Source organism: Dromiciops gliroides, chromosome 1 (assembly GCF_019393635.1).
Source record: "Dromiciops gliroides isolate mDroGli1 chromosome 1, mDroGli1.pri, whole genome shotgun sequence".
Lineage (NCBI taxonomy): Eukaryota > Metazoa > Chordata > Mammalia > Microbiotheria > Microbiotheriidae > Dromiciops > Dromiciops gliroides.
Window position 1 is genome coordinate 546,841,122 of NC_057861.1, and position 22,800 is coordinate 546,863,921.

A 22,800-nucleotide genomic window follows, 5' to 3' on the forward strand; every position below is an offset into this window, starting at 1 on the left:
GTTAAGTGACTTGCCCAGGGTCACACAGCTAGTAAGTGTTAAGTGTCTGAGGTCGGATTTGAACTCAGGTACTCCTGACTCCAAGGCCAGTGCTCTATCCACTGCGCCATCTAGCTGCCCCTAAAGATCATATTTTAATATGATGTGGATTTACTGCTGTTGAGTTGTTGACTCTTGGTGACTCCATTTGTGGTTTTCCTGGCTAAAATAATGAAGTGGTTTGCCATTTCCTTCTCCAACTCATTTTACACATGAGGAAACTGAGACAAATAGGGTTATGTGACTTGCCCAGGGTTTGAACTCAGCTCTTCCTGACTCCAGGCCCTGCACTCTATCCATTGCACCACCTAGCTGCCCTAGCAGCTAATAATGTGGATATTTGCTTATTGTTAATACCATCCAAGAATGAGGTCAGTGAAACCAAGAATGATGTCAGTGAAACCTAGAATGATAACACCATCTAAGTACAGAGATTTGTACTCCTTGAATTATTTATTTGTATTGTTATCATTTTTTCTCTTGTTTTTCATATTAACTGGTACAATGAAAATAGCATTGAATTTGTAAACAAAGAAAGGCATGGATACAAATCCTGAATGCTGCTGTACTGAACCATAGCTTCCTCACCTATAGAACCAGAATATTGAACGCAGTGACTTCTAAGGTCTCTGCCAGTTCTAAATGTGATCGCACTTAGCTGTAGTCAGAAGCCCATGAGAATCCATTGCAAAATATTCAGGGTGAGCATTAACATCTCAGCAAACTGCAACAAATCAGGACTTCATTTATTGTTTTATTGATCATATAGACTTATTGATCATATAGACTTAAGAAAGTGATGAAGGAAATGTCAGTAACATAAATTCAGCTTAAAAGGGGTTTGTGGGCACATTATTCCCCCACTCCCCAGAGGCAGCTGTTACACATTCACCAGCCCTCCCCTGTTTATATTTCAGAAGTGTTTTAAGGTTTGCAAAGTATTTCTCCAGCAAGCAACCTTGTAAGGTAGGTAAGATAGTATTACCATCTCTGTTTTTTTAAGAGGCAGAAATTGAGGAGATTTATCCATTCTTTGTGAGAAATGCACAACAGAGAAAGTTCTTTTTCAGCTTTATATACTAGACTTCTCCCCCTCTTCAAGCTCCTCAAAGTTTGTGTCAGCTCAGTGGTACCAGTAGAGAGAACACAGGAGCTAGAGTCAGGAATTCCTGAGTTCAAATCTGGACTCAGATGATAGCTGTATTTAAACACTTAACCTAAGTTTTCTCATCTGTAAATTGGGGAGAATAATAGCAACCTCTCTTGGGACTCCTGTGAGGATCAAATGGGTTAATATTTGTAAAGCACTTAGCCTAGTATCTGGCATGTAGAAAGCATTACATAGATGTTAACTACTGTTGTTTTATCACTACCAGAGTTGCAAGAAATTTCCTACAACCAGAAACTACCTCAGTGAAGAGAGATAGGAATAGTTAAAAAAAAAAAAAAGGAAAATAAGTGAAATATTTTGTAATAATGGTAGTATCCCATAGAGTCGGGAATTGAGGTAGAATATAGCAAAGAAACAATAAAATATGGTCTCTCCTATTTTCACTCTCCTGTCTCTATCAACCTAAAAACTTGGAGGGAAATGGCCAGAAGAAAGGAGGAAGGACATTCAAATTTGAGACTTTTCCTTCTAAGGGCAGAGAAGCACTCTGAGGGCAGAGATTGCTTTGATTTTGTCTTTGTTTCTCTATTTCATAGCATAGATCTGGTATTTAGTAGATCAACGAATGCTTGCTTTATTAAATTTTTTTAAAGTGTGTGTGTGTGTGTGTGTGTGTGTGTGTGTGTGTGTGTGTGTGTGTGTGTACATGCACATGCGTGGTATTCAGAAGTAAAGGAAGGAAATGAAAGAACTTAAAAGAAAAAACAAAAAATTATTTCTTTCCCCCTGTTCCTTCTCCCATCACCCCCAGCCTTCAACCTTAGCTATATCTTAGGATACCAGGTCCCTATTGGTCCATTTGACTTAATATCCCTACTAACTGGGGTTTGCTTTTCTGTTTTCCAGGAAAATTTGGCACAGGGATTCAGTCCTATTTCTCCTTCCTTCGCTTCCTGGTGATATTGAACTTGGTGATATTTATTATCATTTTTTTATTTATTTTGCTTCCGATCTTCCTTACTAAGTACAAAATCACCGACAGCACCTTCCTGATTGTCCCTTCCAATGAAGTAGGTGAGTCTTCTAACAGATAATTTAATTCCCAAACCCATATCTTGTTTTCCAAGGTGTTCATGTGCCCAAGAAAATACCATCTCATAGAGAAGAACAGGAAATGTACCATCAGGATAGGATGTTGTTGTTGTTTGTCCTTCCTTCTCAAAGTCCCATGACTTGCACTGAATTGGATTTAAGTTAGGGAGGGCTGTGCAAGGTCACCAACCTCACTCTTTTCTCCAGAGTCATCTGGGTCCAGTAGCAAGATATACATCAGGATGGCTGGAGATGGCCTCAGAGGTTTAATGCAATTGGGGTTAAGTGACTTTCCCAGGGTTATACAACTATTAAATGTCTGAGGTGAGATTTGAACTCAGGTCCTGCTGACTTGAGGGCTAGTGCTCTAGACACTACGCCACCTAGCTGGCCAATCAGGATAGAAGCATAAGCTAGGCCTATCTTTAAAAGTAGGATAGATGCTTTCCCCTAGCCTTTTGTGCCCTGACCTTTCTCCCCTAAGAAGTATTTTTTACTTTTTTTTTTTAAACAGATATACGATGCAAAGTTTACCCAGTGAATAGCACCGGACTCATTTACTTCTATACTTATATGATAGATTTGCTTTCTGGCACTGTGAGTATTTTGGTTAAACTTCCTATTTGTGGGTTTAAAGTATAAGTATTATTATTATTATCATTATCTTTGGAGGCAATCGAGGTTAAATGACCTGCCCAGGATCACACAGCTCACAAGTATCTGAGGCCAGATCTGAACTCAGGTCCTTTTGACTCCAGGGCTGGTGCTATATCCACTGCACCACCTAGCTGCTCCAAGTTTAAATTCAAGTAGAAAGGAATTTCACATCATTTCCTAGATTTTTGGCAAAGAACACTTGTGTTAATGAACAGCAACTAAAAAAAAATCTGCAAATAAGTTTGGGGACTTCAAGCTGAGAACCTGGGGCACTCAGGTTACAACAAAGGAGTAGGGACCAGTTCAGGAGCTCTGGGGTACAGATAGTCAATATTAGGATGAAGCTGGGTTAGAAGTAATAATAATAATAATAGCTTACATTTATACACTGCTTACTATGTGCCTCGCACTTTATAATTATTATCTTATTTAAGCTCACAACAACTTGGGAGGCAGGTGCTATTATTATCCCCATTTTACAGATGAGGAAAATGAGGCAAACGATTGACATGTCCAGGGTCACACAGCTAATAAGTGTTTGAGACAGATTTTGAACTCAGGTCTTCCTCTCTCTAGGCCCAGAGCACTATCCACTGTACCACCTGGTTGCTTCAATCCTAGAAATAGGATGACTAGAGGCTATAAACAGGAGATGGGGGGCAGCTAGGTGGCACAGTGGATAAAGCACTGGCCCTGTATTCAGGAGGACCTGAGTTCAAATCCAGCCTCAGATACTTGACACTTACTAGCTGTGTGACCTTGGGCAAGTCACCTAACCCTCATTGCCCCCCCCCCCCCAACCAAACCACAAACAAACCCAGGAGATGAGGCAAGAGCCACATCCTGATAGAAACCGGGAGTTTTTAGAAGATGATGAACAGAAGTCAAAGCTTCTTTAAAAAGAAAAGAGAAAAAAAACCCAGACTGGTTACCAGAGAAACAAAAACTTAGAAAACAATTCCACTTCCAGGATTCTTTGGGGGATTGGGATCTTCAGTCTGCCACACTCTTCTCAAACCTTAAAGAACCAGTGCCTGGTTGAAACCAGTCAGTCAACAAGCATTTATCATATTTATTGAACAGTTACAAAATGCCAGCTTGTGCTCAATGTCAGAGGTACAAATATATATACACACACAGTAGTGGATGGAAGAGCATCACAGAGAGAAGGCGCTAGCATTGGGGAGGATGGGGAAGTCTTCCTGTAGAAGGTGAGATTTGAAGTGAGTCTTTAAAAAAAAAAAAAGCCTGAGAACCCAGGAAGTAAAGGTGAGGAGACAAAGCATTCTAGGCAAGAGGAAAAGGAGTTAAAAAATGGACTGTCTAGTGCAAGAAACAGAATGTAAGAGCTCTGTGCCTAGATTGTGGAGTGAAAGAAGTCGGGGTAACATGGAGGAAGGGAAGGGGAATGAACAAACATTTATTAAACACCTACTGTATATACCAGGCACTGTATTAAGCACTTTACAAATATTATGTCATGTGATCCTCACAACAACCCTGAGAAGAAGGTGCCATTATTACAGATGAAGAAACTGAGGCAGATAGAGGTTTGGTGACTTGTCCAGGGTCACACAGTTTGTAGGTTATTGAGGCAGGATTTGATCTGAGGTCTTCCTGATTCCAGGCCTATCCATATACCTCCCAAAACAGCATCAGATTCTAGGATCTAGAGCTTGAAGGGACTTTAGAGATTGTCTTTGGCATTTTTGTGTGTCATGTACCCCATGGGCAGTTTCATGAAGCCTACTGACCTAAATTCAGAATAACATTTTTAGATATTTAAGTTTATAAAATAGAATACATAGGAATATAAAGGAAACCAATTATGTAGAAATAAATATGTATTTTCTTTCTATCCAAGTTCACTAAACCTCTGAAATATGTCTGTAGTTTGTAGATTAAGAACCCTTCAACCTAGCCCAACCCCTTCTTTTTATAGATGAGGAGAATGAAGACCAGAGAGGTTAAGTAAGTTGTCCAAAGTTTAGTGGTATTTTATAAGAAAATAGTTCATGACCTAAATTGTCTTAATTGAGAATAAATCTCAATTATGGAGGGATAAGATAGCATATTAATTTATAGTTTAAAAAAAACACTAAAAAGATACTATATTTCCTATAAAGAGTTCATTCAATAAACATTTATTAGGCACATAGTATGGGCTAGGCACTGTGCTAAGTGTCGTGGGTACAAAAAAGAGACAAAAGATTGATCCTGCCTTCAAGGTCACAATCTAATGGGGGAGACCACATGCAAACAAATATATATAAACAAGCTATATACAGGATAAATAGGAAATACTTTTTAAAAAATAATACATTTTTTATTTATAGTTTTAGGTTCCAATTTTTATCCCTCTTTCCTTCCCTCCCCTCACCCCTCCCAGAGATGGCAAACAATCAGATATGGCTTATACATGTATGGTTATGTAAAACATTACATATTATTATATTTGTCATTTTGTACAAGCAAACTTGATTAAAAGAAAAAAAATGAAAGAAAGTGAAAAATAGCATTCAGTCTGTTCCATCAATATCAGTTCTTTCTTTGGAAGTGGATAGTATGTTTCATCAATAGTTCTTTGGGATTGTCTTGGATCATTGTATTGTTGAGAATAGTCAAGTCATTCACAGTTCTTCATCAAACAATATTGCTGTCTCTGTGTACAAATAAGAAATAATTAACAGAAGGAAGTCATTAGAATTAAGAGGGTTAGGGAAGGCTCCCTATAGAAGATGGCATTTTAGTTGGGACTTGAAAAAAAAGCAGGGAGGTCATTAGGTAGAAGCTGAGGAAGGAGAGGCATGGGGACAGTAGCAGAAGATGCTTGGAGCTGAGAGATGGGAGTCTTGTTTGTGGAATATCTAGGAGGTCAGTGTCACTGATGAAAGAGTACCTGGTAGGTAAAAATTATTTTAAAGAGCTAGAAAAAATAATAATAATTCATATGAAAGAACAAAAGGTCAAGAATGTCAAGGAAACTAATGAAAAAAAATGCACAGGAAGGTGGGCTAGCTGTACCAAATCTGAAGCTATACCATAAAGCAACAGTCATCAAAACTATTTGGTACTGGCTAAGAAATAGAGTGGTGGATCAATGGAATAGGTTAGGCACAGGAGACACAGTAGTAAATGACTATAGTAATCTACTGTTTGATAAACCCAAAGGCTCCAGCTTCTGGGATAGGAACTCAGTATTTGACAAAAAACTGCTGGGAAAACTGAAAGATAGTATGGCAGAAACTAGGCATAGACCAACGTCTTATACCATATACTAAAATAAGGTCAAAATGGGTACATGATTTAGTGGGGGGTTTTTGTTGTTTTTTGTTTGGGGTTTTTTTTGCAGAGCAGTGAGGGTTAAGTGACTTGCCCAGGGTCACACAGCTAGTAAATGCCAAGTGTCTGAGTCTGGATTTGAACTCAGGTCCTCCTGAATCCAGGGCCAGTGTTTTATCCACTGTGCCACCTAGCTGGCACCCTGTGTACATGATTTAGACATAAAAGGTAATACCATAGGTAAATTAGGAGAGGAAGGAATAGTTTACCTCTCAGATCTATGGAGAGGAGAACAATGTATAACCAAACAAGAGACAGAGAATATTATGAAATGAAGAATGGATGATTTTGATTAAATTTAAAAGGTTTTGTACAAACAGAAGCAATGCAGCCAAAATTAGAAGGGAGGCAGAAAGTTGGGAAACAATTTTTACAGCCAGTATTTCTGATAAAGGCCTCATTTCTCAAATATAATGGGAACTAAATCAAATTTATAAAAATGCAAGTCATTCCCCAATTGAGAAATGATCAAAGGATTTGAACAGGCAGTTTTCCAATGAAGAAATCAAAGCTATCTATTGCCATTTGAAAAAATGCTCTAAATCACTATTGATTAGAGAAATGCAAATTAAAAAAACTCTGAGGTACCACCTCACACCTATCAGATTGGCTAATATGACAAAAAAGGAAAATAATAAATGTTGGAGAAGCTGTGGAAAAATTGGAACACTAATACATTGTTGGTGGAGCTGTGAATTGATCCAACCATTCTGTAGAGCAATTTGGAACTATGCCCAAAGGGTTATAAAACTGTGCATGCCCTTTGGCCCAGAAATACCACTATTCTTTATACCAAAGAGATCATAAAAAAGGGAAAAGGACCCACATATACAAAAATATTTATAACTGCTCTTCTTGTGGTTGCAAAGAATTGGAAATTGAGGGGATGCCCATCAATTGGGGGATGGCTAAACAAGTTGTGGTATATTGATGTAATGGAATACTATTGTGCTGTAAGAAATTATGAGCAGGCAGATTTCAGGAAAATCTGGAAAGACATAAGTGGACTGATGCTGAGTGAAATGAGAAGAACCAGGAGAACATTGTATACAGTATCAACAACATTGTGTGATGATCAACTGTGATGGACTTAACTCTTCTCAGCAATACAATAGTCCAAGATAATTCCAAAGGACTCATGATGGAAAATGCTCTCCACATCCAGAAAAAAGAACTGGAATCTGAATGGAGATTAAACCATACTGCTTCTACTTTTTTTTCTTTTTTGAGGTTTTTCCCTTTTGTTCTGATTCTTCTTTCACAGTATAACTAATGCAGAAATATATTTAATGCGATTGTACATATATAAACTATATCAGATTACTTGCTGTCTTGGGGAAGGGGGAGAGAAAGAAGGGAGGGAGTGAAAAAATTTGGAACTAGAAATCTTACAAAAACAAATGTTGAGGGGGCAGCTAGATAGCACAGTGGATAAAGCACCGGCCCTGGATTCAGGAGTACCTGAGTTCAAATCCGGCCTCGGACACTTGACACTTACTAGCTGTGTGACCCTGGGCAAGTCACTTAACCCCCATTGCCCCGCGGAAAAAAAAAAATGTTGAAAACTATCTCTACATGTAACTAGAAAATTATAAAATACTTTTATGATTTTTTTCTCTGATTTTTTTTTTTGGGTGAGGCAGTTGGGGTTAAGTGACTTGCCCAGGGTCACGTAGCTAGTAAGTGTCAAGTGTCTGAGGCTGGATTTGAACTCAGGTCCTCCTGAATCCAGGGCTGGTGCTTTATCCACTGCACCACCTAGCTGCCCCTGATATTTTTATGATTAAAAAAAAAAGAAAGAGTACCTGGTGAGGAGGAAGGTATATGAAGATTCAAACCAACCAGCAGGCTATTATAATAGAGTGGGAGAGACGATGAGGACTTGCTCCTGGGGGGTGGCTGTGAGCAGGCAGCTTTATAGTTAAATTCACAGGTCTAGAAATGTGTGTGTCAATGTATGTCTTAAACAGGTTTTTTTCTTTCTTTGTTCTTTCTTTCTTCCTTTTTTCTCTCCTTCCTTCCTTCCTTCCTTCCTTCCTCCCTCCCTCCCTCCTTTCCTTCTCTCCTTCCTTCCTTCCTCCCTCCCTCCCTCCTTCCCTTCCTTCCTTTTCTCTGTAGAAGGAGAAAAATGACTTGAAAAAATAATTCATATTAAAGTGTTAGAATCTTAATATTCTCCTCCTGCCAAGAGTTTCTGTGCAGAAGTCTCTACTTCTCTCAGGTATATTTGCATAGAAATTAAATTTCTTAGTTCTGGAGATTGTCTCTGAGAGGCAGATGTTATCTATACATGCCATCTCATCTTCTGTAATGTTGTCACTGCAAAAATCTGCAGTAGAGTTCATTTATTAGCAAGGCTAGCAATTGCCCCCAAACTGAGATTCCAAGCCCCTTGGTGGCCAGGGATCAAAAAGTTACAAGATTTGGCTAAATAATAGACATGTAGGATTTAAATCCTCCGAAGTTTTAGGTGTGGGTTCCCAATTTGATATTCTATAATTCACCACCTCAATTAGTTATTCAATTGTATTAAGATCTGGTTTTTTGTGGGTTTTTTGGTGAGGCAATTAGGGTTAAGTGACTTGCCTAGGGTCACACAGCTAGTAAGTGTAAAGTGTCTGAGGCTGGACCTGAACTCAGGTCCTCCTGAATCCAGGGCCGGTGCTCCATCCACTGCGCCACCCAGCTGCCCCAAGATCTGTTTTGTAAAAGGTTATAACAGAAACCCCAGGAACCTTTGCACCTCTGAAGGCCCACCTTCAGAGCTGCCATCATCTGAGACCAACTCCAGAATGAGACCAGGAGAAGTTGTTTCCAGGGACCACATGAATACCTGAAACATCTGAAACTCAATTAAAGATTACATAGACATTGGCAGTAGGCAACTTGCGTACAAAGGCACTTGATCATTGTATCACCTGGAGGACATGTAGATTCTACCTCTCCCATGTGTCGTTTTCTCTGTAAGGCTAACCTACTGAAGGGGACTTTTCCCAATGGATTTTGTCAATGAACTGGCCATAGGTAGCACCAAAGCACTCTTGAGTCATGGGACCTGGACCATTTATAACAGCCAATCAGCGCCAGTAAAAATCAAACCTCTCATGGTTTACCTTGTATAAAATGTTGAATTCTGTTCTCATTCCTTATCCCAAGATCTTTCAGCAATAACATTCACACTTTTCTGTCTTAACACAAGGTAGATGGATAATTTGTTAAATGAAGGAAGGGAAATTGAGGAGGAAGTGACTTCTCATAAATCATTCTGATTACTTGTTTTTGAACAGGGTATTAAAATTATGCTGTTTCCTTTGTATAAGTCCCTTTAGAAAAACTGTGGGCAAGTAATTATGATCATATCTTTCTTGAAGGTGTCTCAAAATTCTTTTCTCTCCTAAGGCGGTGTGGGGTAGTAGAAGGTTTCATAGTGGTCATCTAGTTTAGCTTACAGATGAGAAAACTGGACCAGCTAGGTGGTGCAGTGGATAGAGCACCCGCCCTGGATTCAGGAGGACCTGAGTTCAAATCCAGCCTCAGACACTTAACAATTATTAGCTGTGTGACCCTGGGCAAGTCACTTAACCCCAATTGCCTCACCAAAAAAAAACCCCAAAACAAAACCAACCAAACAAACAGATGAGAAAACTGAGGCCCAGAGACAGTAAGTAACTTACCCAAGGTCACACATGTAGTGCAGCAGAGGTAGGATTCAAACCTATACCCCTGACACTAATTCTATTCTTTCTGCTCTACCAGAGGCAATATGAGTAGACAGGAGATAGAGACAAGAGATGCTGCATGGAAGAGTAGAAGGGTCAATGTGCTTGAAGTTCAGGAAGGTTTGGATTAAAATCCCATTCTAGACACTTACTTTGTGTCCCTGGGCAAGTCACTTAACAGCTTTTCTATAAAAAGAAGGGATTAAAGTACATGCTTTTCTCTTTTTTTTTTCTTTTGGTGGAGACAATCAGAGTTAAAGTGACTTGCCCAGGGTTACACAGCTAGTAAGTGTGTGAGGCTAGATTTGAACTCAGGTCCTCTTGACTCCAGAGTCAGGTGCATCCACTATGCCACTTAGCTTCCTCACTGGATGTTTTCTTAGGGTCATTTTCAGCTCTAAATTTATTACCCCAAGTTGCAGGATATAAAATAAACCCCCATAAATCATCAGCATTTCTATATATGACCAAACAAAGAGTGGCAGCAAGAGATAGAAAGAGAAATTCCATTTAAAATAACTGCACATTAAATCTGGCCTCAGACACTTAACACTTACTGGCTGTGTGACCCTGGGCAAGTCACTTAACCCCAATTGCCTCACCAAAAAAACAAAACAAACAAACAGAAAAACTGCACACAAGAAATCTATCTTCCTGTGCTGGCAAAGTAGAAGAGACAAGATTGGGCAGCTGTTTGGAGAATTAGAGAGAGTGATTGATTGGACCCTGAGAGAGAGAAAGTTTTTCCTTTTTTCCCCCATTTATTTAGAATTTTATTTTTCCCCAATTACATGTAAAAACAAATTTTAATATCCACTTTTAAAACTTTGTGCTAAAAATTCTCTTCATCCCTCCCTTAAGAAGGCAAGCAATTAAATATGTTATATATGTGTAATCATTCAAAACATTTCCATATTAATCGAGAGAGAGAAGGGAAGGTCAAGGATGACTCCAAGATTTTGAACCTCAGTGACTAAAAGGAAAGTTTGGAGGAGGAAAGAGCTTGAGGTGGAAGGGGGATAGCTTTTTTTTTTTTTTGGCTGGAGAATGAGAGTTAAGTGACTTACCCAGGGTCACACAGTTAGTAAGCATCAAGTATCTGAGGCCAAATTTGAACACAGGTCTTCCTGAATGCAGGGCTGGTGCTTTATCCACTGCACCATGTAGCTGCCCCCGGAAGGGGGATAGCTTTTGCCACCTTTGCCAGTTCAATGGATTAAGGTGTGATAACATAGCTGTTTTAATTTGTATTTTTCAGATTATCCATCAGATTTAATATTCTTTCAGTGATTATCGATAGTTTGAGGGTTCTTTCAGGAACTACCTCTTCACATCTTTTGATGACTTACCTTTTGGGGAATAGTTCTTAATATTATAAATTTGTTTCAGGAGTGCCATTTTTTCTCATCTTATTTCATTAGTATATTCTCAGTCTTGGGATGGACTAAATCAAATCTACCAAAATCTACCAAATCTTCTTTCTCAGCAATTAATCCGTCTCCTTATCTTCCAAACAAACCAAAGCAGCTCTCTCATGCTCCAGGTTTCTTTCCTCTTGGACTAACTTCAAGCTTATAGCTTAGAGACATATCAAAACGTAGAGCTGCAAGCTTTGAGTCATCCTCCTTCCCAGGTGAGAAAAGACAAGATAGACATGAGATACTCATTGGCTGTGCATCTCCTTTCTCTGAGTTGAAAAAGAAGGTAGAATTAGAAGAATAAACAAGAATCATGTAGTTCCTTATTGAGATTTTCTTAGACTATAACAGCACCAATTCCCAGGGTGGTTGTGAGGATTAAAAGAGATAATATTTGTAAAGTGCTTTGCAAAACCTTAAAGTGCTATACAAATGTTGCTATTATTATCAATGATGTTGTTGTTATAGTGATCATACTCTTAAGATTAAGTAAACAGATTTTTGCCTTGCTTTATATCCCCAGGATTTACCATAGTGCCCAGCATATAGTAGGTGCTTAATAAATGCTTGTTGACTGACTGACCTCAAAGCAATAAACCTCTTCAAGTTATAAGGAATCTTAGACATCATCTGGTCTAACTCCATCTTTTGACTAAGGAAAAAAAACAAGTCCAGAGGTTTGAAGTGAGTGCCCACGGTCACAAAGCCAGCTAATAACAGGATGAGGCTAGAGCTCAGGTCTGCTTTCTCCTACATCTATTCCCTTTCTAGTATGCTACCTCTGACTGATGGATGCAGAAATAGGAAACTGAGTCCTCTTCCCAGGACTGAAGCCTTTGGCAAGGCTTAATAAGAAGAGCTTTTTTAGATCAGAATAGCTCTCGTTACTTAGCCTTCTAACCCTTTAGGAGATAATCTCACACTGTGTCCTTTGCCCTATTTTATTCAGGGTTTCTTGGAATGGACCAGCCTGTTTTATGGCCATTACACTGTAGATGGCATAAAATTCAAAGAATTCACGTATGATTTGCCCCTCGCCTATTTGCTGAGCACAGTGGCTTATCTGGCATTGAGTCTCCTCTGGATAGTGAAAAGGTAAAGTCTACTTTATTATTGTTTGTTCATTGCTCAAGACTGCTGCACTTTGAAGCCAGGACCACAGCGAGAAGTTCCATTTACCCAGGGTGTGTGGGCCTGTCAAAGAAATCCGGGCATCTGTGGAGAAAAGTATTGGAATATATGGTCTGGTTGAGCTGTGAATCACTGGGGAGAATGGTGAAGCTTTTAGGCTTGTACCATCCTCCCTGTGAGGAGCCCTTGATAATCATCAAGGGATATTCTGCCTATTTCTGAGCTGCCTTCCCAGTCAAATGTCCCAGCTCAATCCCTGCCTCCCTCTCCCCGACCTTGTTGTGCTTTGTAACCATTTAGGCAAAAGGAAAGGTTAGAAGGAATCCTCTTCCAAGCCAAAGGTCTCAGTAGTCCAGTAAAGCAGTCTGTCAACAACTGGGGAACTAATGCAATCAGTGAATGTCCTGTCTGGTTAGAGAAGAAAGCTGGGGGCAGCTAGGTGGCGCAGTGGGTAAAGCACCAGCCCTGGATTCAGGAGGACCTGAGTTCAAATCTGACCTCAGACACTTAACACTTACTAGCTGTGTGACCCTGGGCAAGTCACTTAACCCTCATTGCTCAAAAAAAAGAAAAAGAAAAAAAGAGAGAAGAAGGCTTATGAGGCCAAGGACATGTTGGATAGGGTCCTTAGTGAGCTAGTTAGGTTCAATCGGTTCTCAGGTCATTAACTGGATTCAACTCCAGTTATGTCATATATACAGCCACAAGGACAGGGCAGGGGACTATGATGGGCTTGGATCAGGGAAAGCTCATTTCTATTCCACCATCATGACCCCGACCACCATGACCCCCAGTGGAAGAACAAGCCAAAATACATGTACTCCTACTCAGTGGGTTTCTAGAATAAGATCTTATTACATCACTGGGGATAAGTAGGTGTTTGCTGATCAACTGTTTTCTAAATCTTTAGGGAGATAATCTTACACCATGCCTATTGTGAAAATATTTTGGCTAACTTGCTTAATTTGGGGGGACTAAACTGACTGGAGGACTAATCTGGGGACTTTTGACTGACTGGCTATCTGACTGCTATTAACTTAGCATGTGTCTCTGGAACTGTGTCCTTCTGTTCTCTTAATCTTCGCTTTCTCCAACCTGTACCCCGTGCTGACTGCTTCTGTGCTCTCCGCTGCCTCCTGTTCTGTCTGTCTGTCTGTCTGTCTGCTCCATCAGTCTGCCCTCTGCTGCCTTTGCTGCCCCTCTAATCTTGTCAGCCCCTTCTTAATCTTGTCTGCTGGCCTCTCTATTCTCCTAATCTTGTCAGTCTTCCCTTGCTGTCTAACTCTCAAAATTGATAAGCTAAAGATTAAGAAGCCTCTTAACTAAATAATCAAAGCAGAGTTTATTTATGAGATGCAATTTAAAATTATGAATACAGGGAAATAAAATGTACAACCTGACTGCATTCCTGTGGTCTCTTCCCACCTTTTGTGCCTGGAACTTTTTTTTTTTTTAGTAGGGCAGTGGGGGTTAAAGTGACTTGCCCAGGGTCACACAGCTATTAAGTGTCAAGTGTCGGAGGCCATATTTGAACTCAGGTACTCCTGAATCCAAGGCTGATGCTTTATCCACTACGCCACCTAGCTGCCCTGCCTGGAACTTTTTTAATACAATAAGGGCCAGTGCTGCATCTTGCCTTAGTGTATGTTCCACTTTCACTTCTCAGGTCCTTTATTCTAACTCCAAGCCCCTTTCATTTTGTAAATCCCCCTGCTTCTAACTTTCCTCTCTTTACTGCCACTGCTGAACCCCTGTGTTTCTCTCCCATCGACCTATCCTTCCGTTCTCCTAGTGCTCCAGTGTCCTTCTCTGTTCAGTTCCTCTCATGAGCCCCCTGCTGTCTCTAGTCTCTGGAGTCCTCCTTAATCTTGTCCTTGGGGGGGGGGGGGCTGGCGGCTAGGTGGCGCAGTGGATAGAGCATGGGCCCTGGATTCAGGAGTACCTGAGTTCAAATCCGGCTTCAGACATTTAACACTTACTAGCTGTGTGACCCTGGGCAAGTCACTTAATCCCAATTGCCTCACTAAAAAAAAAAAAAAAATCTTGTCCTTCGGCCTCTGTCCTTTCTTTCTCTTAGCTTTTTCTCCTTTCCCCGTCTCTTAGTGCTCCAGCCTTTCTTTTCTCTTAATCTTGTCAGCCCCATCCCCCTTCTTACTCTCAGGTCTATATATATCTTGCTTCTCCCCACTCAAATCTCAGGGCTTTTTGTACCCCCACACCCAGGAAGCTAATCCACCAGCCAGGGCTGCGGCTGGGGGGACAGGGACGCTCAGGTGTCTCATGCGTACCATACCCAGGGCTCCAGGACCCTTGACCCCTGCTGTATGCCTGACCTCGGCACGGGCTATGCCAGAGCCCGGCCTAGAAGAGCCGGGATGTCTGGGGTAGATTCTCTCAGGGTGAAGGGAGCTGGGGGCTTTTTCCTCCCAGCTGTCTGACCTGGTGTCTCATACAGCCCAAGGGGCTTTTTGGCTCAGCTGAAGCTGATGGAGAGTGGCACCAGTCCCTCCCTCACAGAAAAGCCTTGAGGGCCTAAGGCTTTCTAATCTCAGCCCAAAGGTAGGGTCCCCAAATCAAAATTAATTTCCATACTATTTTATTCAGGGTTTCTTGAAATGGACCACTTGCTGATCTAGCTCCAACTGTTTTTAACCCACTATATGACATTGGGTGTCACTTTATGATATTTTTCCTTCCTGGACTTCAGTTTCCTCATTTGTAAGGGTGGGGTTGATGAGTGAACAACAGTTGAAAGGGTTGAATTAGATAATCTCAAAGATCTGTTATAATCCTAATATTATTTGATATTTATTAATATCCTCAGTTATTGTATAACTCTTTTCTTTTTATCTATATTTAAAGGGTTCTTAACCTTTGTTGTGTCATGGACACCTTTGGCAATGTGGTAAAGCCAATGGATCTATTCTCAGCAGAATGTTTTTAAATGCATAAAATGAAGTCAATTATATTGAAATGCAGTTTTTAAAATATGAAATTCAACAACCCCAAGTTAAGAACCCTGATATATTAGTTTTCTTTTTTCCATTGTGACCCTAAAAGTTATGATGATCCTGGAACATGGAAGGAGAAAAAAATTTTCACTGGTGGAAATGGAGTTTTCAGTGTGTTTGGCTAGCACTGACATTCCCATTCGCAGAGGGATGGTGTCCAATTCTTTGATTTGATTCATATATGTATCTCGCAGATGAGAGAACTCCCTCTTCCAATGCAGATCAACATCTTTGCAATTTATAATTTTAGAGGGTTGCCTAGGTCACTGAAAGGTTAAGTGATTTTCCCAAAGTCATATGGCCAGTATGGGTCATTGGCAGAGCTTGAATTCAGATCCTTCTGACTTTAAGGTCAACTCATTTTCCACTATACCATGGTGCCCTTCCATATTCATCCACAATTATAGAAAATGAGTGACTAGTTGTCTGATACATTGTAGAGAGAATTCTTATTTGGGTACAGTTTGGACTAAAAAAAGCCTTTGAAGTCCCTTCTGTGACAGTTAAAAATATGAGAGACATGGTTTCTGGGTAATTTAATAATTTTATTAATAAGGCCAATGGAAGGGGCAGCTAGGTGGCGCAGTGGATAGAATACTGGCCCTGGAATCAGGAGGACCTGAGTTCAAATCCGGCCTCAGACACTTAACACTTACTAGCTGTGTGACCCTGGGCAAGTCACTTAACCCCAATTGCCTCACTAAAAAAACTAAATAAATAAAAATAAGGCCAATGGGTTATGTTATTAGTAAAATCAAGTCTATGGCATTTCTCTCAGACCAAAGACCCCTTCCTCAAGGTCAGGTCTTGGTTCATATACCCTTCCCACTGTAGGAGTTCCATCAAATAACAATCAAGTCTAACTGGTTAACATCATTCAAATCTAATTGGTTAAAAAACAAACAAAAATTGAGGGGGCAGCTAGGTGGCGCAGTGGGTAGAGCACCGGCCCTGGAGTCAGGAGGACCTGAGTTCAAATCTGGCCTCAGACACTTAACACTAGCTGTGTGACCCTAGGCAAGTCACTTAACCCCAATTGCCTCACCGAAAAAACAAACAAATCTAATTGGTTGATATGATTGGAGGTGGATTATACTAAAATGAAATCTGGGGAGACATGACTCAGGTTGCCCTTCTCTTGAGGAAAATGATGTCACAGAAAGAATGTAAGACCCCCCCCCCATTCAAGCTATTTGCCAACCTAGGTGTTGTTTAATATCATCAGTAGCATTTTTGGCCTACAGAACCAACGATCTGTCAACACTCAAGACTCCTTTGTTAGCTTGGGTCTGGTATGATCCAGATGAATCTGACTTTCAAGGACTTAAACATAGAGTAGGGGTAGAGAAAAGGACTAAGAAAGAAGGGGAGATCACTGGGTCTCCCAAAATATTGATTATTAATAATTATTTCTCACACTCCCATCTGGAAATCCTGTGATCTTTCAAACATGGAATGTACCCCCTCTCCCCCTTCATTTCCACACTTTTGAAATACTCCTCTTTCTTCAAGTCTCAACTCAGAAGCTCCCTCTTCCACAAATCACCAGAGTTGAAAGTGATCTATCCTATTTCCTAGCATATTCTGTTTTAATATCTTCTTTTCCTTCCTTTCACGTTTTACCTTGTTCATATTTATTTGTGTCCATTTCCTTGTTCCACTTTCTTCTCTACTCCCAATAGATTATATTTCTTTTTATTTATTTATTTTAAATGCAGGGCAATGAGGGTTAAGTGACATGCACAGGGTCACACAGCTAGTAAGTGTCAAGTGTCTGAGGCCAAATCTGAACTCAGGTCCTCCTGAATCCAGGGCTGCTGATTTATTCACTGTGCCACCTAACTGCCCCCTGCCCCCAGTAGATTATAAAAGTTCCTTGGGCTTGAGGGACTATCATTTTTCAACTTGGCACATTCAGTGCCTAACACAGTGTCTAGTTGATTCTGAATAAATGTTAAATTGAACCAAATGGGTTGTCGAATAGTTTACAGAAAACACAAGAAAATTTAGCTTTTAAGAGGGTGAAAAATTTGCAATTTTTTGCAGAGATAATGGTAAGTAATTCTGTTTTGGGGGCAGTTAGGTGGCAAAGTGGATAGAGTGCTGGGCCTGGAGTCAGGAATACCTGAGTTCTGATCTAGCCTTAGACACTTACTGTCTGTGTGATCTTGAGTAAGTCACTTAAACTCTGTTTGCCTCAGCTCAGCGTTTGTAAAATGAGCCGGGGAAGGAAATGGCAAACCACTCCATCATCTTTTATAAGAAAACCCCAAACAGGGTCATGAAGAGTCAGGACTAAAATGACTGAACAACACGTTCTTTTTCTTTTGAATGGAAGGATTAAAGAATGGAAGGAAGGAAGGAAAACATGTATTTAGCACTGTATGCCAGACACAGTGCTTAACTCTGGAGATAGAAATATAAGAAGTCCTTGCCTTCAAAAAGCTTGCATTCTAATAAGAAAGGATAACATATATAGTGAAGTGATGACCAAGATGGGATATTTTGATTTTGAAAGTTATAAGAATGGTGAGTGGGGCAGCTAGATGGTGCAGTGGTTAAAGCACCGGCCCTGAATTCAGGAGTACCTGAGTTCAAATCCGGCCTCAGACACTTGACACTTACTAGCTGTGTGACCCTGGGCAAGTCACTTAACCCCCATTGCCTGCAAAAAAAAAAAAAAAAAGAATAGTGAGTGAGTGGAGCCTTAAGGTAATATGTTGATAAACCCTTTCTGGGAGCAATTCGTAGGAACATAGATCCAGAGGTGAAAGGGAACTCAGAGGACATCTAGTCCAACCTCCTTTCTTAACAGATGATGAAACTGATGCCCAGGAAGGGTTAAGTGAATTGCTGGAGGTCACAAAAGTACTAAATGTCAGAGGTAGGATTTGAACCTAGATCCTCTAACTCCAGAGTCCATGTTCTTTTTTTTTTTCTGATTTTTTTTTTAATTTTCATTTTTTTCAGGGCAATGAGGGTTAAGTGACTTGCCCAGGGTCACACAGCTAGTAAGTGTCAAATGTCTGAGGCCGAATTTGAACTCAGGTCCTCCTGAATCCAGAGCCAGTGCTTTCTCCACTGCACCACCTAGCTGCCCCCTACAGTCCACATTCTAAGGCCATTAATTTAATTATGATTCCAAAATTGGAAAGGGGTGAGGGAGGGTCAGAGGGAATGAACGCAGCAGTGTAGAGGCCAGCAAGGGGAGGGCCGGGGAGTAGAGTTAAGCGTGCCTAGAGATGGGTACAGACATGGTGGCACACTAAGACAACCATCACTCGGGTTCTTTATGCTAGGATACATATCCGTCTCTTTTATTTGTTTGTTTTGATCAGGTCTGTGGAAGGATTCAAACAAAACTTGGTGCAAAGTGAAGAACAGTATCAGAGCTACTGTAACAAAATCTTTGCTGGCTGGGACTTCTGTATCACAGACCAGTCGAGTGCGAAGCTCAAGCACAGCAGTATACAGTATGAGCTCAAAGTGAGTTCTGCCGATTTTGACCATCGCTGTGGATTCCTGAAGGGTTAAATCAGCTTCAGATTTTAGGGGGAGGGGACTAGGGCTGGAGGAACTCTTTTCACTCTTTCATGTGTCATTTTCTGGGGTTTATCCCTGAGGTACAATATATCAGAGAACTTGCTTTGAGAGGGACCAGTTTGTCTGGAGATAACGGAGTGACTCAGGGAGGGAACAGACAGGAAAAGGAGGTGACAGTAGCCACACCGAACACCACCCTCACCAGTTCAAACCACAACAAAACAGCTAACACCTAAGAGGCTCAAGTACAATCTGCTCATAGCCCCTATCTGCTACTAAAGCAATGCAGGCATGACTAATGTGGCTGCCTAAGCAACAATTTCTACCTTCTCTCTCTCAGACCCTTCCTTTCCTTCCCCTCCCCCCACTAATCTTTCCCCCTTTCTTACTTTTCTCCCCTCTCCTTTCCTTTTCCCCCTCTTTCTTTTTCTCTTCAAAATTGCCCTTGCTGATATTTTAATATGATTTCACCACGATAAAAATGTCCACAGGTATGTGTTGGAGAGGCTGATAATCCTACACAGTGTGAGTATACTCACATGTTTAGACACTCCCCTTTCTGCTGTGAGCCCCTGTTTCCTTTATACTACAAGGAAAATGTGACACAAGAAGCACAAAGTGTGACATAAGAAGCCAGCCTGGAAGGAGGAAAAAAAGGAGACAGATTGTGAATGCAAAGGAGAGAGGCCCTTCTGCAATGAATTGTGATATTTTTCATTCCAGATCAGGAAGTCTTAACTTGTGGTTAAGATTTCAGAGGGGGTCTGTAGAGTTGAATGGGAAAGAAAATTTTCGTTTTTATTTTCACTAATCTCTAATTGGAATTTAGCATTTCCCTCAATTAAGATTTTTCAAAAATTTTCTGAGAAAGGGTCTGTAGACTTTACCAGACTATCAAAGAGATTCACATAGTTAAGAACCCCCAGTTCTAGACAGACTCTGTTCTGTAAATGTGAATTCTGGGTCTCCTTTCTAGCCTGTTGCCCAAAGAAACATACTAGAAATACATGCTGGGCAAGATTGGTTGGTTGTTGTCCTTCATGCTCGAAGAGGACCAAAATGACATCACTATGGTGGGGTCAAGGTACAGTGTGTCCAACTGTGGCCAATCAGACCAAGATGAGCTCAGAAGACCCTACCACAGGCCAGGCACAAATAGTCCCCATGAATATTTGGGGTGGAGTTGTCTTTATGTTTGCGCAGCTCACTTTTCTTTTGAGCTACTACAGTTCTGCTTTGCTTGTAGAGCACACTGCCTTTTTTTGATGTGGGCATGTCATGCAGGGCAGTCCTGTGCAATATGTTCTTCAGAGGGATTTTGAGAGTGTCTTTGTATTGCTTCTTTTGACCTCTGTGAGGGTACTTGCCTGGTATGAATTCTTTGTAAAATAGCCTTTTAGGCAAACATACATTTGGCATTCTAACAACATGGAATGCCCAAAGGAGTTGTGCTCACTGTAGTAGAGTTCGAATGCCTGTTGGTTCAGTTAGAGAAAAAATTAATTCTTAAGAGTACTGGACTCCCTCCAGGAATATTATAGCCAAATTCCAGAACTCCCAGATCAAGGAGAAAATATTGCAAGCAGCCAGAAAGAAGCAATTCCAGTATTGTGGAGTCACAATCAGGATAACACAAGATCTAGCAGCTTCTACATTAAAAGAAAAGAAGGCATAGCATGTGGTTATCACAAGCCTAGGGAGTGCCTTTAGAAAGTGGATGGGGGGGGGGGGCGGCTAGGTGGCGCAGTGGATAAAGCACCGGCCCTGGAGTCAGGAGTACCTGGGTTCAAATCTGGCCTCAGACACTTAACACTTACTAGCTGTGTGACCCTGGGCAAGTCACTTAACCCCAATTGCCTCACTAAAAAAAAAAAAAAAAAATTCAAGATCTGGATTTTGCATCCTAATGAGAATGGATTCCTTTTGCTTTTTGGTCCTTAGACAGACTTGGAGGAAGAAAGAATAAGGCAAAAAGTAGCACAGAGGACTCCGGAGGAAACCTTACGGATTTACAGCCTCAGACTGCTTTTGAATGCTCTAGTTATAACTGTCCTGGCAGCATGCTTTTATGCAATCTATGCAGCAACTGTTTTCTCCCAAGAAAACATGAAAAAGGTAAGTAAATTTTCTTTTCAAATTTAAGGCATGATTCAAAGAATTCACAAAACAGAACATAGGATTTATTTAGGTCCAGAGTTGGGGGACACAGAACACCTGAATTTTCTCCCCATGTTTATGATTCCCTATGTTGGTCATTTAAAGTCTGTGACACTATGATTAATCAGTCAACAAGCATTCATTGTCTTTACTATGTGCCAGACATTGTGCTAGGCTCAGAGAATACTAATACAACCAGAAAAAAAATTCAGTCTCTGCCCTCAGGGTCCTTACATTCTAATGAGTGTAGATTATACATAAAAGGAAGCTGAAAAGGGATGGGGAAATAAAGGGGAGGGCAGTGCTGGTGGGAGAAGAAAGTTCAAGTCCAGAATGTAGCCTAGAGCAAAACTTCTTAAACTGTGGGTCTTGTAACTGCATGGGGGTAGAAGGGGGTGAAAAATTTGGCAACAGCAAAAGGTTATGTATACCTGTTTTATGTACCTATGTACCTGGCCTAGAGAAAATGGTCAGGAGACTTCTCCTTAAATGGAGATTTTGGGAGGAGCCATCCTAATCTTAGGGTAAAGGTACTTCCACTATATGAATTCCAAGGCTGGAGTCAGACTTCAGTATGAAGAGGTAGGGCATTGTAAATGTCTGGATGCAGCCTGGGGAGGAATAAAGTAGAGAATGAAATTATATCACTTAAAGTGAAAATACTAGTTACAACCTTCAACAGGTGCATTAGGCAAACAGCCTTCACAAAAATGAATGAAAAGTAGAAGAGGTCACAGAATTCTTAGTGGTCAAATGATACTAGTGGGATGGAAATCTGGTCCAGGGAATTTCTAGAGGGTGTTGTTATCAACTAGGGATTCATCGAAGGCAATTTAATGTGGTATAAAGCAGCGCTTCTTAAACTTTTTCCACTTGTGACCCCTTTTTGTCTGAGAAATTTTTACGTGACCCCGGGTATATAGGTATATAAAATAGGTCTACATAATATTTTCAATGTTGCCAAAATTTTTACGACCCCCATATTCAGTTATGGAACCCCGCATGAGATCGAGACCCACAGTTTAAGAAGTTAGGGTTGGGGAGCAGCTAGGTGGCGCAGTGGATAAAGCACCGGCCTTGGATTCAGGATGACCTGAATTCAAATGTGGCCTCAGACACTTGACACTAACTAGCTGTGTGACCCTGGGCAAGTCACTTAATCCTCACTGCCCTGCCAAAAAAGGAAGAAGAAGTTAGGGTATAAAGAGCAGCTAACTGACTGGGTGACTTGGGATGCCACCCTGGAGCTTGGTTTCTTCACCAAGATACTGAACTAAATACTATTTAAAGTTTCTTCCAGCTCAGACTTTCTTTGGTTCTGCTGCCAAACTGTTTTTCAGTCAGTCATTCATCTCGATTCTTTTACTTTGCTAGGAGATTAACAAAATGGTATTTGGAGAGAATCTTCTGATCCTTTATCTTCCCTCCATTGTAATTACGCTGGCTAACTTTATCACTCCCCTCGTCTTCTCCAAGATCATTCACTATGAAGACTATTCACCAGCCTTTGAGATCAGGTTGACTCTTCTGAGGTAAGTGATAACTCAATTTGGCCAAGTCAACGTGTCAATACTTTGCCA

General features: G+C 40.7%; 1 protein-coding gene across 2 annotated transcripts in view; it reads left to right on the forward strand.

The window, feature by feature from the left end:
- The window catches only part of TMC7 (transmembrane channel like 7), a 73,637-nt gene that overhangs the window by 26,449 nt on the left and 24,388 nt on the right, over positions 1-22,800 (forward strand). For both annotated transcript variants that reach the window (XM_043979588.1, XM_043979589.1), the window contains exons 4-9: positions 2,057-2,224; positions 2,757-2,839; positions 12,328-12,473; positions 18,859-19,006; positions 21,005-21,178; positions 22,595-22,752. In XM_043979588.1, the coding sequence (XP_043835523.1) occupies positions 2,057-2,224; positions 2,757-2,839; positions 12,328-12,473; positions 18,859-19,006; positions 21,005-21,178; positions 22,595-22,752 (877 nt within the window). The remainder of the gene's footprint in view (positions 1-2,056; positions 2,225-2,756; positions 2,840-12,327; positions 12,474-18,858; positions 19,007-21,004; positions 21,179-22,594; positions 22,753-22,800) is intronic.